The sequence below is a fragment of the Malassezia vespertilionis genome, chromosome 1 (genome assembly GCF_029542925.1).
Source record: "Malassezia vespertilionis chromosome 1, complete sequence".
Taxonomy (NCBI): domain Eukaryota; kingdom Fungi; phylum Basidiomycota; class Malasseziomycetes; order Malasseziales; family Malasseziaceae; genus Malassezia; species Malassezia vespertilionis.
Genome location: NC_079247.1, coordinates 466,740 through 484,220, shown reverse-complemented (window position 1 = coordinate 484,220; position 17,481 = coordinate 466,740). Strand labels below are relative to the sequence as shown.

The 17,481-nt window shown below is 58.3% G+C and overlaps 9 protein-coding genes across 9 annotated transcripts; 7 read left to right on the top strand and 2 right to left on the bottom strand.

The window, feature by feature from the left end:
• Positions 1-163: 163 nt before the first annotated feature.
• On the top strand, positions 164-3,061 carry MVES1_000278 (uncharacterized protein; the record flags this gene model as incomplete). Its single annotated transcript, XM_056205139.1, has 1 exon — positions 164-3,061. One exon carries the CDS (start codon positions 164-166, stop codon positions 3,059-3,061), a length of 2,898 nt encoding a protein of 965 aa, XP_056061114.1.
• Positions 3,062-3,165: 104 nt separating this feature from the next.
• GRR1 (SCF ubiquitin ligase complex subunit) lies at positions 3,166-4,923 on the top strand (the record flags this gene model as incomplete). Its single annotated transcript, XM_056205138.1, has 1 exon — positions 3,166-4,923. The coding sequence occupies one exon, from the start codon at positions 3,166-3,168 to the stop codon at positions 4,921-4,923; it is 1,758 nt and encodes a 585-aa protein (XP_056061113.1).
• Positions 4,924-5,200: 277 nt separating this feature from the next.
• SEC27 (Coatomer subunit beta') lies at positions 5,201-7,684 on the bottom strand (the record flags this gene model as incomplete). Its single annotated transcript, XM_056205137.1, has 1 exon — positions 5,201-7,684. One exon carries the CDS (start codon positions 7,682-7,684, stop codon positions 5,201-5,203), a length of 2,484 nt encoding a protein of 827 aa, XP_056061112.1.
• Positions 7,685-7,912: 228 nt separating this feature from the next.
• Positions 7,913-10,168, top strand: MVES1_000275 (uncharacterized protein; the record flags this gene model as incomplete). The annotated part of the gene is made up of 1 exon (XM_056205136.1): positions 7,913-10,168. One exon carries the CDS (start codon positions 7,913-7,915, stop codon positions 10,166-10,168), a length of 2,256 nt encoding a protein of 751 aa, XP_056061111.1.
• Positions 10,169-10,878: 710 nt separating this feature from the next.
• MVES1_000274 (uncharacterized protein) lies at positions 10,879-11,510 on the top strand (the record flags this gene model as incomplete). The annotated part of the gene is made up of 4 exons (XM_056205135.1): positions 10,879-11,068; positions 11,096-11,223; positions 11,250-11,378; positions 11,406-11,510. The coding sequence occupies 4 exons, from the start codon at positions 10,879-10,881 to the stop codon at positions 11,508-11,510; spliced, it is 552 nt and encodes a 183-aa protein (XP_056061110.1).
• A 98-nt stretch (positions 11,511-11,608) lies between these two features.
• On the top strand, positions 11,609-12,061 carry nrf1 (GTPase regulator Nrf1; the record flags this gene model as incomplete). Its single annotated transcript, XM_056205134.1, has 4 exons — positions 11,609-11,699; positions 11,734-11,841; positions 11,870-11,962; positions 11,991-12,061. The coding sequence occupies 4 exons, from the start codon at positions 11,609-11,611 to the stop codon at positions 12,059-12,061; spliced, it is 363 nt and encodes a 120-aa protein (XP_056061109.1).
• Positions 12,062-12,086: 25 nt separating this feature from the next.
• On the bottom strand, positions 12,087-12,662 carry CYP10 (peptidylprolyl isomerase; the record flags this gene model as incomplete). The annotated part of the gene is made up of 4 exons (XM_056205133.1): positions 12,087-12,263; positions 12,313-12,372; positions 12,399-12,496; positions 12,521-12,662. The coding sequence occupies 4 exons, from the start codon at positions 12,660-12,662 to the stop codon at positions 12,087-12,089; spliced, it is 477 nt and encodes a 158-aa protein (XP_056061108.1).
• An 80-nt stretch (positions 12,663-12,742) lies between these two features.
• On the top strand, positions 12,743-16,300 carry MVES1_000271 (uncharacterized protein; the record flags this gene model as incomplete). Its single annotated transcript, XM_056205132.1, has 1 exon — positions 12,743-16,300. One exon carries the CDS (start codon positions 12,743-12,745, stop codon positions 16,298-16,300), a length of 3,558 nt encoding a protein of 1,185 aa, XP_056061107.1.
• A 176-nt stretch (positions 16,301-16,476) lies between these two features.
• MVES1_000270 (uncharacterized protein) lies at positions 16,477-17,190 on the top strand (the record flags this gene model as incomplete). The annotated part of the gene is made up of 1 exon (XM_056205131.1): positions 16,477-17,190. The coding sequence occupies one exon, from the start codon at positions 16,477-16,479 to the stop codon at positions 17,188-17,190; it is 714 nt and encodes a 237-aa protein (XP_056061106.1).
• Positions 17,191-17,481: the final 291 nt, after the last annotated feature.

Below are 17,481 nucleotides of genomic sequence, written 5' to 3'. Positions count from 1 at the left end.
ACGCGGGCGCGGCGGAGCGTGCGGTTTGTCGATGACCCTGCTCCGCCCTGTACAGTACCGTCGCTCTATACACGCAGTCGCTGATGGGCTCGTCAGCACTTGCGCATCGGCGCCCGATCTAGTCGTTCGTAAAAAAAAATTGGAGCGCGCCGTTTCCTCCACCATGGCCGAGCCGTGGAGATCGTTGGAGCATATCGAATGGCAGCTGATCCGTGGCGTGCCCGTTCCGGAAGTGTTGGACGATAGTTTACAAGGCAAGGTCCTGAGCGGCAGGTACGACCAAGTGTTGCGTTCGGCGACCAGCCACAAGTTGGCCGCACAGGTAGCGAAGCATGTTCAATGTCTGCATACGACAGCCACGCCCGACGTGTTCTCCACGCTTGCACTAGATGTAAACATGTCCGATACGGCATCTGCATTGGATACGCTGTGTGTTGCGGTTGCCGCGCTGCAAGCATTCGTCCAGCTGAACTGGACAGGTCCCGATTTTCTGTTGGCGCCCGCTGCACTGCTGCACATGTGCGGCGCCCAGTACTTCCCGCAGCGTGTGCCCAACGATGAAGACGCCTATATGGCCTTCTCCAAGTCGTTAAATGCCGCATGCCTCGAATCGCTCACACAAGCGGGCGAACCAGCATACCACTTGGCGAAAGGTCCCTTTTACCTGGTCTATGCACGCCAAATTTTGGGCGCGCTCGAACGGAACGACAAAGGTGGGCATTTGCAGACGCTTCCATGGTGGGATTTGCGTGTCGGCGGCGTGCATAGGCGCCTTCTGGATGATGCCGTTGAGCCCAATGCACAAACACTGGAGAAAATGCAGGCGATTATAGAACAATGCAAGCAGCGTGCAGCCATCGAACCAGACGTTGCTAACGGATGGGGCACGATGGCAGCGCGTGCGATACTCGAAGTTGCTATTGCTCACCAGCGTGCCGGGAACGACCGCAAAGCCTCGGAGCTGCTTATGGAGGCAGCAAAGACAAATGCACTGGTGTATGAAATGACTGGCGCGCCCGGGAAGCGGACCAAGTTCCAAAAGGACGACAAGATGCAGCTTGTGCTCCTTGCCGAGTCGCGCCACGTTGAAGAAGATAGACCGGGCGATGCTGTGCAGCGCACCGACAGCGTGGATAACAGTGCCACGGTAAACCCTGCAGCGCAGGTGGACCACCAGCCCGCGAACCTGTCGCTGAACGACGATACGCTCCTGGAGCAGACCATGTTTACTTCTACTGCTGCGGACAAGTCGAGCCAGGTGCTTGCGCACATCGACCCCGCCAACCAGCCTGCGCTCGCGGTCACGGACCAGTGCATTCTTCTCGCACTGTGCCTCAACATCCAAAATACCCAGCCGTCGCACGGTCTGACGACCGAGCAAATGTCGGTGTTTGTGGAACGCATTCTCTCCCATCCCCGAAACTGGAGCGTGCACACCATGGCGCTTTTGTTGCGCTCCCGCTTGGAGGCGCATCGCTCACGTACCGTAGACCGCTCTGCACTCCAGCTCCAGGCATTGATCGACCAAATGCCCTCGAACGACAGCAGCTTGCGCGAGCGGATGCGCTTTTTTTACAGCTTGGAGTTACCGCCGCAGTGGGAAATGCAGGCGGAGCTTGCACGCAGGTATGTTTCGATCGGAGTGCTGCGCAGTGCGCTGGAAATCTTTGAGCGTATCGAGATGTGGGACGAAGTGGTGCAGTGCCTGGGGCTGCTTGGACGCAAAGAAGAGGCCGTCGAGGTAGTACGCGATCTCTTGCAGGGCCACAAGACCGAGGCAGAAGCGCTGCTTGCGCAGAAGCGCAACGATACGCGGAAACAAGTGCAGTTTGCGCGCGCGCGCGAGGCGAAACTGTGGTGCTTATTGGGCGACTTGGATGTCGCACATGCAGAGGACCACTACCAAAAAGCCTGGGATATTTCCAACGCTACGTCTGGGCGTGCTGCGCGCTCGCTCGGAGCCTACCATTTTGCCCTCTCCGCATTTGACAAGGCTGCGGCATGGTTGCGCCGTGCAGTCCGAATCAATGCGCTCTTTACGCGCAGCTGGTTCATGATGGGATGCAGCTATATGCGCATGCAGCAGTGGGTCGAGGCTGCGTCTGCTTTCCGCAAGTGTACCGCCCTGGAAGAGGAGGATGGAGAGAGCTGGAACAATTTGGCCAACTGCTACTTGCAAATGCACCAGTCGCAGATGGATCGGCTCGACAAGGTGTTTGATGCAGCAGACGACGATGCCGCGAGCATGCATAGCACCAGCACAGCCGCCGACTCGGGCGTCGGTCTCGATGCGGACGACGAAGAAACTGGGAAACGGTCGACAAACGCGGCGTTCGAGCTTCGCGTGCTTGCGCACAAGGCGCTCGGCGTTGCGCTCAAGTACAACTTTGATTCTTGGCGGGTGTGGTACAACTACATGATTGTGTCCATCAATGTGGGAATGATGCACGAGTCAGCGCGTGCGCTCGCACGCATCGTCGAGATCCGAAGTAAGGAAGCGAGTCAAAGCAGCGCCACGACGTCCTCTGTAGAGGACGTGGTCGATTTCACCGTGCTGAACCGCATTGTCGACGCTGTGATCCAGACGCCGTGGGATGAAGATGACCCCTTGATGCGCAGCCAAAACGAGGGACATGGACTGCGTGCTGATGTGCAGCGCCTGTTTGAAAATACGCTCCTCCCCCGCTTCTCCACCAATGCGGCAATCCTGCAAGTGTACGCGCGCTTTCTTCTTTGGGCTCACGAGTACCGCAAGATGCTTGATGTACGCATTAAGAGTTTCCGTTTTGGGCTCGGCGCACCCGATGCTACTCAAGTCGTGACCGATTTGCACACCTTTTGCCTCGCCAAGGACGAGCTGCAGGATTTGGTGGACGCGCTGGAAAATACGGGCACACGCCCAGCCGCGCCTGGCAGCACAGAGGAGGCCATGCCAGACTGGAACTTCCAGGCGCGGACTCTGTTGCGCGCATTCATCGCGCGCACGCGCGATAGCTTTGCCGACGAGCCGCACTTTGCGAGCCTCGCCGAGACCCTCCAAGGGCTTCGCACTAGTGTTTAGTCATATACAAGCGTTGCGCTGCCAACTTTTCCTCCACGCCGCGTCGTCGTCGTGCAGTGCGGTCTGTGCGGCGCGACCTTGATTGATAGTAACATACTGCATCCATGGCGGCACCATTCGGTGGAAGCATGGATATATCCACTCCACGATTGAGTCCGGGGCGCCGCTCGTCCACGAGCAGCTCCTCCGATGTGTTCATCGACGATTACTTTGCGCTGCCCGGAAGTGACGATGATATGGATATGGCACCAAAAAGCAGGGATGTATTTGCACGCAGTGCGACCTACGGAGATCTCCCGCACGAAATTTTGCTGCAAATTTTCCACTACGTGCACACGTCGCAGCAGGACCTGCAGTCGTGCCTGCTCGTATGCAAGCAGTGGTGTGCATGCGGTGTCCAGTTGCTGTGGTACCGGCCCGCCTTTCACAAAATAAGCTCGTTGTTTAAACTGATTCATATCATGATCCAGCCGGACACGATGTTTCCCTATGCGACCTACATCCGCCGCCTTAATTTCAGTTTGCTCGCGGGCGCGCTCGACGATCAGCTGCTGGGGAGGATGGAGATGTGCCACCGGGTCGAGCGTCTCACACTAGCGGGGTGTGTGCAAGTGACGGATGCGACGCTTGCGCGCGTGCTGCAGAATATTCCCCAGCTCGTCGCGATCGATTTGAACGGCGTCGTACAGCTCACCGATGCGACACTTTCGGTGCTCGCCGAGCGGTGTCCACGGCTCCAAGGCGCCAACTTGACGGGGTGCAGGCACGTCACCACGCATGGGATTGTCAATATGGCTCTGCAGTGCCGTGCATTGCGCCGCATCAAGGCGGGCCATTGTCCGCTGGTGGACGGTTGGGCGTTTACCCAACTTTTGCGGCACTGCCCGATTTTGCTCGAGGCTGATTTTGTGCACTGCACACAGATCGACGACGGTGCTGTGCGCGAAGTATGGCTCTACCCGAATCTCTTGCGCGAGATCAAGCTTGCGTACAATAACCGGCTTACCGACCACGCATTTCCAACGCATGCACTCGCACTGGACTTGGAGGAGCTGCGCAATGAAGGCAAGGCGTCGACTCTGCTTCCTTTGCTGCAGGATCCGATCCAGTTCCAAGTCTGTGAGCACTTGCGTATTCTTGATCTTACGGGGAGTACACAGATCACAGACGAGGCCGTGCGTGGGATTGTAGCGCATGCGCCAAAGCTGCGCAATATTTCGCTTGCAAAGTGCACGCGGCTCACAGACGAGAGTGTGTATGCGATCGCAAGGCTCGGACGCAATATTCACTACCTGCACCTTGCCCATGTTGCCAATTTGACCGACCGCGCGATGCTGCATTTAGCCGAGCACTGTACAAGGATCCGGTACCTCGATTTGGCATGCTGTGTACTGTTGACCGATGCGAGCGTCATAAAACTTGCGGCAAACCTGCCCAAGCTACGGCGCATCGGTCTCGTGCGTGTGCAAAACCTGACCGACCGCGGCGTGTACAGCTTGGTCGAGCGACACACCAACTTGGAGCGCATTCACCTTTCCTACTGCGACAAAATCAGCGTTCCGACTATTTTTTGGCTTACACAGCGGCTTGGGCGCTTGACGCACCTGAGCCTTACGGGCGTGCCGGCATTCCGTAACCGCGAGCTGCAGAGCATGTGCCGCGCGCCGCCGGGTGAGTTTAGTGAGCACCAGCGCGCCTCATTTTGTGTATACAGCGGCCGTGGCGTCAACGAATTGCGCCGCTTTCTCTTGCGTGTATTTATGGACGAGTCGCTTGCGGAGCAGTACGGGACCCTGGATCCTGATATCCGGGCGGCATTCCAGAGTAGCCTTGCGCGGTATATCGCGCAGCAAAAGGTCTAGACGTAGCGAAATGGCAGGGGGTGCTGTCGTGGTAGTTTTGCTATAGCATGTTCACCCTCACCCCAACTTTACCCATTGCGGTGCACAGTCTCACATGCCTACACTCTCTTACCGCTACAGTGTTTCCGGTACCCACGCCAGCACAAACCCATGCAATATACATGGTACACGGTTTGATGACTAGCATGCCCGGTAGGCACAAAAAGCCATGCGCAGTACCTCGTGCTGCATAGTACTGAAGCCAGCTTGCAAGGACTCCCATACCTACGCTACATACTTAACGCAGCAGCCCCGCCTCGTCCCCAGCGCGCAAGGCCTTTTCTCGCGCCAACGCATCGTCCCACCCCTCCTGAAACAATGCCGCATCCTGCGCAGGGTCAGCGATCCTCTCGCGCAGCTGCAATTGTTTCTGGCTCTTGGGAAAAGACCCCTTCCAGCCCTCGACCAATGCAGGTACCAAATGCGGAGCATATGTGCGCGCAAACATTGCCGCTTCTGGGTAGCGGCCCGCGGCGCAAAGTACATCGATGCAGGCATCCACGTCCTGGATTTGGAGGAATGCGGCAAACGCCAAATTCATCTCGCTCTTGGCTTTGGCAGCCTCGGCAACATGACGCAAAAGTGCAGCGTCCTTCTTCGCGGACGCAATAAGGAATAGTGTGTGCACATCGTTGGCCTTGACAAAGCACGTTTGTGCAAGCGTCACGTTCCAGCGCGCAAGTGCGCGATCGCCAATCGTGCGCCAGCGAGTTTCGGCGCCAGAGGCCGGCGCAGTGCGCGCAATCTCGAGTGCGGTATCAAATTTATCCAGCGAGACGGCGAGATCAAAGCGGTGGTCAACATCGGTCGCAACTTGGAGCGCCAACGCTGGGCGTTCCTGGGCCTCGAGGAACTTGGCGACCCTGTTTCGCTGGCCCATCGGAATGCGAGGAAGCAGCGCTGTGGCAGCGTCCATGTCCCCTTGCAAAATCGCTGTCTGGTACTCAATCACAGCGAGAGAAAGTGCAAAACTGTACACGTTCATGTCCTTGTCTGCGGCAAAAACACGGCTCATATGGGGCAGGTATCCAAGGACGTACAGCTCCGAGTCGAGCGGGCGGATGGTGTACGAGTGCTCGCCGATATAGTACTGCAAACGGTTGGCGCTGTTGGTGTACAAAAAGCACTCGCCGGTCCATTTTCCGGTGCGCACGCGCTCGGTAATCTCCGTGACCACCTCGAACGCCTCCTCAAATCCCTCGTCCCCAAGGGGCATACCAGACGCAAGGAACGCATCGTAGGCGGGCTTGTCGAAGCGCAACACATAAAACGAGTCGTCCGTGGTGATCGCCACAAGCTCGTTCGTTTGAGACCAAATCACCTGGCGCGCCTCGACATTGATCCGGCGAATGAGCGCGCCCGAGTGCCAGTCGTAGAAGCACACAAAGCCAACGCCAATGACGGCGAGAAGTGCGCCGCCGGCAATGTCCTCCACGACGTAATTCACCAGCACGAGGCCCGACTGCTCCTTGAAATTTTTGAATACACGCACCTTGGTGGACGAGTCTTCGCGGATGGCGTAGGTATTCGAGTCCGTTGCCCATGCAAAGCCAAGACCTGCGCCAAACGCCTTGTTTCGCCATGCGAGCGCGGTGTAGATCGTGTACTCGCCGTCGCCACACACGGTGACGAAGCGGCCGTTGGGGCTGTGCTGCAAGAGCTGCGAGAAGATTTCCGTGTGGCCAAGTTCGCGGGGAGAGATACGAACGCGCTCGCCGTCGATGCATTCCTCTTCGAGCGACGCAGCGAGGTTTGCGCCGAGCACCTCGTTGTTGCGCGCCCACACAAGCTTGCCGCTCCCGTCCATGCTCACGCTCGGGTCCTCTTTTCCAAGTTTCACAGCGACCAGCCCATCGTCGTATCCCAGCGCAATGTCGTTCTTGGATTTCTGGTCGGCAATGCACCAGCAGCGCTCGAGCCCGTAGTCGAGCGTGGACTCGAGTCGGTAGGTATTTGCATGCCACAGCTTCACAAGCCCGTCCTCGGAGCCGGAAATGATCAGCGGGAGCGACGGGTGAAAGACGGCGAAAGAGACATTGGACGTGTGTCCCGATAGTGTTTGCACGCTCGATTTCGTAAGATAGTCCCAGATCTTGACTGTGCGGTCGTCACCTGTGGTAATCATGTACGGCTTGTCTGCGCCGTGGTAGTAGTCTACGTAATTCACGCCTTTCTCGTGGGCCTCGAGAGTGAAATTCGCAGTGGGGTTGCCAAGCGTCCATACTTTGACGGTGCGGTCGAGGGATGCAGACGCAAACGAGTTCGAATCTTTGGGATTAAAGCAAACAGACATGACAAAGTGCGTATGTCCTTCAAATGTCTGCACAAGACGCCAGCCTTTTTCGAAATCCCACAGCTTGATGGTCATATCGTCGCCGGCCGTCAGCACATACGGCCCCGTTGCATGGACGGCAATGCTGCGGATATAGTCAGGGTGCGCCTCAAACGCAACAACCTTTTCCTGTGTGTTGTAGTTGTAGCACCGCAAAAAAAAGTCGTCAGAGCCCACGACGAACCAGTGCTTGCGCGCAATGAAACGCACGCAGCGCACAGGCACGTCGGTGACCTCGAACGACTTGACCATCGTGCCCGTTTCATAGTTCCAAATGAACACGGAGCCATTGTACAGTCCTGCAAGAAGCCATGGCTCCGTCGGGTGGAAGTCGACCGACTTGACTCGCTCGGAGCGCGTGAAAAACTTGCGCTGGATGTCGAGGAGCATGCCGTCGGTCACGACCCGCCGCGGCGAAGGCAGCGTTCCACGTGTGTGGCACGTGATTTTACGCGCCGTGTTGGACGACAATTGCGGCGGGCACCTTGCATGAAAAACACGTAAGCACGGCCTGCTGGGTGCGCGTATTGTAGACTCCAACGCGCACTGTTGGACAGCGCTTTTCCACGCTCGCTACGCTCTGTGTGCCAGTAACCACGGCGCTTTGTATAGCACAGCATGGGTGACTCTTGTCGCGAAGTGGAGAGCGCCACCGGGACACAGTCATTGCCTCTTTCTATACCACAAAGCACCACTCCGGCCGCCTCAGCTGCGCTGAAAAATGAGGCACACGTCGATCACGCCGCAGAGCGCATATCCGGGGCGTCCGAGTCCCCACGCACCCCCTCGCCGATCCTCGGCAGCCAGGACTCTGCTGCTATCGATCCAATCAGTGGGCATCACCCCTTTCCGCAGGTCGGTCTTGGGATTGGCACACTGGAGCATGAGATGCAACTGCTCATGGGCCTCGAGGACGGCGAGGAGGGGCATGTACCGCCGGACCGGCCGAGCGATGTACTGATCGCGGATGTGCTGGACAAGTTGGAGCAAATGGACGTGCCTACCGAAAGCGCTGCCTTGCGCAGCAAATCTATGCCCGAAAAAGAGCGGCAGCTTGCCTTGATTCTCCTCGAACTCGCACACTGCGTCAGGCAGCAGGACGAGGCGCGCGACAAGCTGAAGCATCAGCTGCGTGTCACACGGCTTGCATCGCTCTCCTTGTTTTCTTCACTTCGCATCTCGTACTCGCACATGCTCAGTGCCGAGCGCGACATCCACTCGCGCCTTGAAGTCGAACTGAGCGGATCCAAGAGCCAGTCCAAGATGCTCAGCGACATGGTATCGCGCGCCTCGCTTAATGGCCAAGATACGTATGCAATACCCGCAGAGGCAGAGGTATTGGACGACGAGCTCCGCCGCCCGCCGTCGGCCCAAGCCGTCACGGAGCGCAACAAGCTGCTTGCAGACAAGCGCCACCTTCGCCAACGCGTGCGCGACGCAGAGGCGCAAGTCACCAGGCTTGAGGCGGAGCTCCGCTCGCTGCGCCCCATGCTCTTGCGCCAGTCGAGCTTCGAAGAAGAGATGCCGCTGGAGTCTCGCACACCAACGCGAAACGCCCGCAGGCGCCGCGAGGCGATGATGGGCGACGCCAAGTCGGAGCACTTACTCCTCGCCTCGCGCATGCTGCGTACGTTGCGCCACGCGGCCAGATCCAATGCTTCGCCAAGCACCTCGCCGTCAAAGTACGAGGTGCGCACGGATCGCCACTCGCCCGTGACGCCGCGCCGCACCCGCGAAATACACCCTTCCACACCGACCCCGCGCCCAAAAATCGCCACGGATCTCCACGAAGCGGGCCGCAGTGTCCCAGAAGCACATGCGCCGTGGTCCGCAAGCAGTGGGTCGAATGCGCCCTTTACCAGCGGCATCGACGAGCTCCTGCACGCCGCTCAATCCTTAACGGGCCCCGAGCCAAGCTCCGATCCCGCTCGCCACCCACGCGAAAGTTTCGATTTGCAGTCAAGCCCGACGCATGTTTCCCCACTCCGTTCGCAAATGTGCTCCGAGCGCCGAGCGCCCGTGTCTGCGCCCGTGCTTGGCAGCCCCAAAAGGCGCCGCGTCTCGCTCTCACACATGGACTTGGAGGACGGGTGCTCAGAGCGCGATCGGCCCTGGGCGCATCGCTCCGCGCATGTCCACGAAACACACTCGGCGTTGGACCTCCTCGCGGACCAAGCCGCTTCCCACGAGTACCCGCACTCGAGCCTGAAAACACCCGCGCGTGCCAACATCGCCGCAATGCACCGCCAAATGCATGCCAACACACAACCGCATGAGCCATCGAGCTGGGCCGTGGTGCCAGGCGCCAAGAGCGCGTCTGCGACCAAGCCCAAGGTCGGTGGAAACCAAAGCCCCGAAAAGCGGCTGCCTTATGTGCGCTGGTCGGCAGAAGAGGATACCAAGTTGCGCCGCGCAATCAAGGAGCATGGCCAGCGCTGGGAGCATGTCGCGCGCGCGGTAGGCACGCGGTCTTACCACCAGTGTCGTCAGCGGTACCTGCTCATGCGGCGCAAGGAAGCGGCGGCGAATGGGCTAACTTCCCCAAGCAAGAACCAGGCGCGCACACCGACGCGTCCTCCAAGCTCGCTCGCTTCCAATGGACCTGTACAGCTGCGCACACCAAGCAAGACTCACGATGACGAGCCAGATAGCAGTACGGGCTCGGACGACGAAGCGCGCGTGCATGCAAAGCCATACAATGTGCACGGCGCGCTGCCCATGATCCCTCAGCCGCAGTTTGTCCTGAACGCTTCGCCACACGCCGCGCGCTACGACCGCCCACGCAATTCTGCGCCGCTTGGCTCGCCACATCACCGCACCTCGCCGCCGCGCGGCTTTGCACGGAGTCGTGTCGGGCCCGTGTTATACAGCTAGCAATGGTTATGGAGACTAATCAAGGGATTTTTTTTTTCTGTAGATGAAAATGTGCTGGATAAGTTGCGCGCGCGCCACACTACGTCCGCTCGGACAGCGACCAATTTTGCGTCGTATGACGGATGCATTCCCAGAGCGGCAGGAACCAAATGAGCCCGCCGAGCATCGCGACTACCTGGTGCGGCGTTGCATGCGGCAGCTGCGGCACTTCCGCGCCTGCATATCTGTTCGCCGCCCATGCCTTTTGTGCTGCAGAGTAGTGCAGGGTAAGCGACATGTGTGCGGCCATCGGTACGCCGATGCTGCATATCCAGTGCAGGCACTGGCTCAGCGCCGATGACCTCGGAAACGCTGGCATCCACAAGCTGCGTGCGGTGCATACAATTACAAGCACAAGCACGGCAGTCGGAAGATACCCAAACACGTAAAACAAAAGCACAAACACTGTATTCGCCTGTCGTTAGCCGCCGCGAATACGTGCAGTTGCGTATCGCTGCGCAAATGTGCATGCGCGCTTGGGGTATGCCTCGATCCAGTAGCTGATTTTCATAAGCCCGAGCGCTGTGGTTAGGCGTGCGCTGCACGTACCGACGGACACGACGGCGCCTGCCGCCGCGCACAACATCGCCGCGCCGCTGTACCAATCGAGCAGCGAGAGCATGAAAAATGTGGAGGTGGACGGAGGCCAGCGTTACTTGCACGTCCATTCCATGGCGACGCGGCTTGCGGACGAGTTTCCCGAGGTCGCGGCGCTTCCGCGCGAGGATTTGCGCGAGCTTGCGGAGCAGCATACACCACAACAGATGGCGTACTTTGGAGCCGTGTTCGATAGCTTGCCGCAGGTGCGTAGCCTGTACGAGGAACACACGCGGCTGCTTGAGCAGGTCGAAGCCGCGGCCGGTACGTGAGCACATGCACTCACACCAGCCCAAAATGCCGCGAAACGCCCGGCGCTGCTTGCATTGCGCGACGAGACGAGCGCTGCGTACGTGCACGCGCGCGAGATGGAGTCTGCATGGACCGCGACCGAGCGTGCGATGCACGAGGCATACAAGGTGCGTTGTGCATTTGCTTACCGCAGCGTTTCACGCCTTCGGCCTTGCAGGCGCGCATCCACCATGCCGCGAATGCGGTTCACGACGAGAGCGAGGCGCTCGCGAATGCGTACGTCGAGGACCTCCCTCCTGAGGGCAGCACACACACTATGAATGTACGTTTTGCATCTATCTCACGCTAGTATGCCTTGTTTGTACGGCACTACCGAGATCTACGCACACGCTACCACCGCCGCGCATTGCTCCACGATCTGTGCACGCAGCAGCGCGTGCAATGGCCAGCATAGCCACGTGGGTACCACATATGTGGAGGTACACGTGTGGACGCCGAGACGCGGCGGGAGCGGTCCAGAGCGGCCTGCCGACCTTTGGCTTTCCTCTTTCCATGTCGACGCAACCGCTTTTGCAGCGCACGGCGGGCAAGCGCATTGCGCTGCCTGTGCGTGTTGAGCCCAAAGTATTCTTTGCGAATGAGCGTACTTGTATGTTGGCGCGGTGCACTGACTCCAGTCCTCTCGTGGCTTAGTTTCACGGTTACGCTCTCGGCGCTTGCGGTGGGCCTGCTCAACTTTGGCGACCGCGTTGGCCGTGTGAGCGCTGCGCTCTTTAGCTTTGTCGGTGCGTACGCTTGCATACTAACGTTCAGCCGTTGCGATCATGCTGTATGCGCTTGTGACGTACCACTGGCGCGCGAATGCGATTCGCAATCGGGGTAGTGGGCCATATGACGACCGCCTTGGTACGTCTGCTCGACTTGCTTACGCTAGGTCCCACCGTCCTCTCTGTCTTGCTTCTCACCGCGATTATTGTCAATTTTGTGCTGCGTTTCAGCGAATAGATGGGCGCGTAGCATACTACATAATTTACAACGCTTGTTGTGCGATGGGATTCGCATGCACGGTCACGCCCGTCATGCAAATTGCCTCCAAGGGACGGTGCTTGGCATCCACCGGCGCACTTTCCATCGCGTCCAACGTGCCCCCTGGCTCGGCACCGTCTATAACTTTTCCGATAATCGTATACCGTCCATCGAGATGCGGCTGCCGGCTATATGTGATAAAGAACTTGCGTTAGAAAAGCACGACGTACCTGTGATCGGTTCGAATTCGGCACGTTGTTAGCCATCGCCACGACGCCCCGCGCATGAAACTGGCATTAGCTATTGCAGTACAAACCTTGAGTGTCGCGCGGATCTCGTCTGCAAACGGCTCGCCCCATATGGACTGCCCGCCTTTGCCCGTACCGCTTGGATCGCCCGTCTGTATCATAAAGCCTGTGTGAGCGTGCACCGACGTACCTTTCATGTTACGATGCCATTTCACGCTGTCGTACGCACCGCTGGCACACAAGCCCAAAAAGTTTTCCGCGGCGCGCGGGACAGCCTCGCAGAACAACTCGATTTTCACGTCGCCAAGCGTCGTATGCAATGTCACGCTCATGGACGCGAGCAAGAACAGCGCCGCGAAGCGGTTTAGTCATGCCAAAAAATATATAGGCTTCGCCGTATCGCACGGCCGCCATGAGCGCCGAGATCTGCGCTTCTCTGCAGGCTGCCGCAATCCTGACAGGGGATCGCGATGCGGAGCTCACAATTGAGCGTGCACAGCATACGCGTGGCCAGCCACTCGAAAATGCGCGCGCGCACGACTCCTTGGCGCATACGCTGCAGCGGCGCCTCGACGCGTTTGCCACGACGCACGCTTTTTCGTACGCACATACAGAGCTTGCCGCGCGGGGTGTGTGTGTGCCATGCGATACGACTGGCACGCATGCTCTGCAGCGGACGACGGGGTGGTATGCCCTGTGGTGCATCGAAATGCTGCACACCTCACTCCTGCACACAAGCACGGTAGCCCCAGACAATCCACAGCCTGCGCCGCAGCTCAGCACACGCAATCTCGCGATGCTCAAGCAGCTGATCTCCATGTGTTTTGCTTGGCTTATTGTTCCGCTCACAGACCAGTACGATACCGCGTATGCAGAAATGTACCCCGCCATGGCGTCTACCAGTATTGTAGAGCTGCCCACCCAGGACACGGCCGAGCGTACCATGATCGACTTGGCGGCTGTTGCGCATGTGTTTGCGCTTCTTTTTCACAAAGGAACACACGACATTGCACATTCTGCACTGCCGCTCAGCAGCACTGCACAGACCGACATTGCTGTGCTCCTACAGCGTGTCTACTTGGCCGACGTACTCCGCGTTCTCATCCGACTTGCGTACGGCCCTAGTCCAGAGTCTGGCAAGAATGTGCGCGAGACGGCGCGCGAGGAATTGGATACAGTGCTGGGCGCTTTGCCGACCATGACGGCACTTGGTGCATTGCGCAGTGTGCCTTTGCCCAGTGCACTCTCCCAGCGCCGCGATGCAAAGCGCGCGCCGCGCATTCCTCCTTTTGTGCGCACCCAGTCAGGGCGTCTATTGTCCATGCAGCTGCTCCGGCCCGAAGGCGTGCGCTCGTTGCTGATCGGAATGCTCGGCGCAAACGAAAATGATATGCTGAGCGGAGATATTGGCGACGAGGTGGACGAAGGAGACACGAGTTTTATGCGTCTCGACGGCGTCACACGCCTCTTGACTGTGCCGCCCAAGAGCATGCTTGTGCGTGCATACTACCTCGAGATCATTCCCCACGTCCTCTCCGTGCTGGACCCTGTCGTGCCGCCGGGCGTGACGCCCGTGCATGGAATGCATCGCCGCGCAGCTGCATTCACGCTCATGCGCATGGTCGAGCGCGATGCGGACGCTGTAGCACAAGCGTTGCACGCGCCGCTGTTTGACGTGCTCGGCAAGGACGCAACGCAAGCGGACGAAGCGCGCGTCGATCGCGCATTGCGCCTCCTTGGCGCGGCTGTGCTGCTTGCGCCGCCGTCGCCCGACTTGCTCGATTTCCTTGTATCACCGCTTGTTGTGCGCCTGCTTTCCCTCGACACGTTTCTACGCCGCGCCGATGCGAACCGTGTGGTGCCGGAAAGCGAGCGGAGACACACGACACAGCTGCACGAAGTAGACAATGTCCTGCATACGTGGATTCGCCTGGCGCCGACGCACAGCACTGCGGACGCTTTGATCCATGCGGTGGCAGCAAGCCTTGCGCCCACGCATCCGTTTCAGTGGCAGCTGGGCGCACACGGCGCTGTACTCGTAGAGGGCACGGCCGGTGTGGAACACTTGGATTTGCAGCGCCTCCTGCAGTACTCTTCCCTTTCACTCGATCAGTTGTCCAAGCAGCTGAATGCAGACGATACGCCGACGCTTCCGACGCACCTTGTCCAGTCGCTAGACTTTTGCATCGACCCTGCGCGTATCAGTACACTGCTTCACGAAGGAAAGCGCATGGACATCGGAAGCGCTGTATTGCTAGCGGCGTTGGAGCAGTACGGGCGCACGCAGACGCAGTCTATGTCGCATCTGACAGTCGGGGATACGAGCGTCGCAGAATTGGAAAGGCGGTCTGTGTACTACCTGCAAATGGTGGGCCAGCTGTTTGATGTGTTTGGGCCCAAGCTACTGGAGGGCGACATCGACCGTGTGCTTCATTTTATCGATTTCGCATGCTCGACATGTGCAAAACGCAGCAGTTCCGAGCAGCGGAATGCATTGGACACACTGATGCATATTCAGGACGAGGCAAGTATGGAGGTGCCCGAGCACGATAATGAACTGCTCACCACTGCGCTCAACTTGTTTCTCTCACTCCTCGAAGGCCATCCGGAGCTGACCCTGGCGACGGTCCCGATGCTGCAAGTCCTGTTGCACAAAATAGAGCCGATGCGCGACGCAGCGAGCGAGGAGCTGCGTGCACTAAGCCAAGAAGTTGTCCTCCTCCTCTCTGCACGACACCAGGCGCAGACGACGATCAATGCACCGTCGCGACCCAAGTACATGGACGTATACCACGAAGCGCTGCAGTATCTCCAGGATCCAATTTTGCCAGTCCGTGCGTATGGCCTCACGCTGCTTGCGCAGCTTGTCTCGAAGGATACTGCGCATCACGGCCAAGTGTACGGCACAGCGCTGGATCCTGCTCTGCTCCCGGCTATTTTCGATTTGTTGGTGCACGCCGTGCAAGACGACGAGAGTTTTTTGTACCTCAATGCAGTCAAAGGGCTCGCACAAATGACCGCACACTGGCGCGAAGCGGTGTTGCAGCCATTGGTCGCGATCTATGTCGGCGGCGACAAGTCCAATAGTCAGCTCGCGCGAGCATTGCACTATGGTCAACAACTTACGCAGCGCGAGACAGATAAGCGACTAAGGATTGGCGAGGCGCTTCTTCAGGTGCTGCAGTTCTGTGGCGAGGCAATCGCGCCGATGTGTACGTTTCCTTCTTTTTCGCCGCGACTGACCTCAGTACCCATTTTTGTACAGCCTCTGCTCACGGCGGTGCGCAATCCCATGTTCTCTGCATCGCTGCGCAGCTCTTTTATATCCATTCTCGGTACATGTATTGAGATTTTGCCGCTCGCAATGGCAACGAGTGGCGCGTCGCGGGAAATAGTGGCGCTCTGCAAGGATCTCGTCGCGCTGGAAATGGTGCACAGGCCAGTGCAGCCGTTGAAAAAGTCCAAGGTGTGCGCGCATGTGTCGGGGATGGATACGCACGGCGATACGGTAATGCGCCAAGTCGACAGCGACGACTCGGACGACGAGCGTCTTGCACAGATGGAGCGCGAGCAGCGTGCAGGGATCGATACAGATCCGAAACTGCCGCAGCTACGCCGCTCGGCACTTTTGCTGCTTGCTGTTATGCTCCGCGCGACACGGCATCAGCTCGATGCTTTTATGGAGGCACAGCGGTCGTGTTCTATGCAAGGCGCATCTCTATCTCAGTTGCGGCTTCCGGGTGGAAGTATGCTGCCAGATACGGGCGGTGGGATCCCGAAGCAAGTGGCTCCACCGACACCGCTTGTTTCCATGGCCGCTGCACACGGTTTGATTACGGTAGTTTTGCATGCTGCACAGGAAGATGTCGATGAAGTTGTGCGGCAGCAGGCGCAAGACTGTGTTGAAGAGGAGCGGCTTTTGGAGGCTGCGTATGCACAAGCGCACATGGGCGGTGCATCGCTGCCGTAGCTGTATTCAAAAAAGAATTGCGGGGCGCTAGTAGATGGACTTGAAGCTGATAGTTTCTTCATACATGGCTGTAAGTACACCTTGCCCTGCCGACCAACACTGCCCTCCACATTTTACCTTCTTTCTCTCCGCCCTTGTAAAACACCTTCCTTCCCATGACATGGATGTGCGCCGGCATGCCTCATAACGCGCTCGAGGTGCATGCGGCACACAAGCGAAAGGTCGATCCGAATGACTGCCGCTTATTTGGGCCCGCGGCGATCACTGTGCAATTGCTGATGGGAATGCTCGTTATAGGCACTCTGGTTCACAAGCGCCAATGTGAGCATCCACGCCGGCCGTGGCGTACATGGTCCCTTGATGTATCGAAACAGCTGATCGGGCAACTCGGCATCCATACCCTGAATGTGATGTACAGCCACAGCGAGACCCAAGAAGAAGGCGGCAACCCGTGCTCGCTGTACTTTGCAAATTTTGTGCTGGACGGCACGATTGGGATTGTACTGCTGTACTATTTGATGCGCTGGTTTACGTATTTGCTATCGGATGTGTTGCACCTGCGCGGTCTAGTGAGCGGCATTTATTCTGTGCACGCGCCCGATCAGCCTGTGCTGGGGTTGTGGCAGTGCTGGATTCGGCAGACACTCACGTACTTGGCGGCACTCCTACTCATGAAAGTCGTGGTTATTTTTGCTCTGGACAGAATCGATGTGGCTATGATATTCAGCGAATGGCTGCTGGACTTGTTTGGCAAGCACCAGGCGATGCAGGTCGTGTTTGTCATGGCAGTCTTCCCGCTGTTTATAAATACGTTCCAGTTCTGGCTCATCGATACGATTTTGTCGCGCAAGCCAGAGTACCAGGTAATGCTCCGCGAAGAGAGCGCTTAACTAGAAGATACCCAGAAAACGTGTAGTGAAGGACTGTTTTTTTTTTTGGCGCAGGCCCTAGCTGTATATGCTGCGTGCCGATGGGCCACGACACCTCGCGGAATTGTGGCACGATCCTCGAACAACACCCACTCCCTCCCACACACTCCCAAACCCGCAACGCAACGCAATCCCCGAGCAACACCCCCAGCCTCCCACGCACTTCCCAACCCACAACGCAACACTCGAGTCAGGCCTCCACGAATAGTTTTGATTGGACATAATATACACGTGTACCTGCCCCGTGCCCCT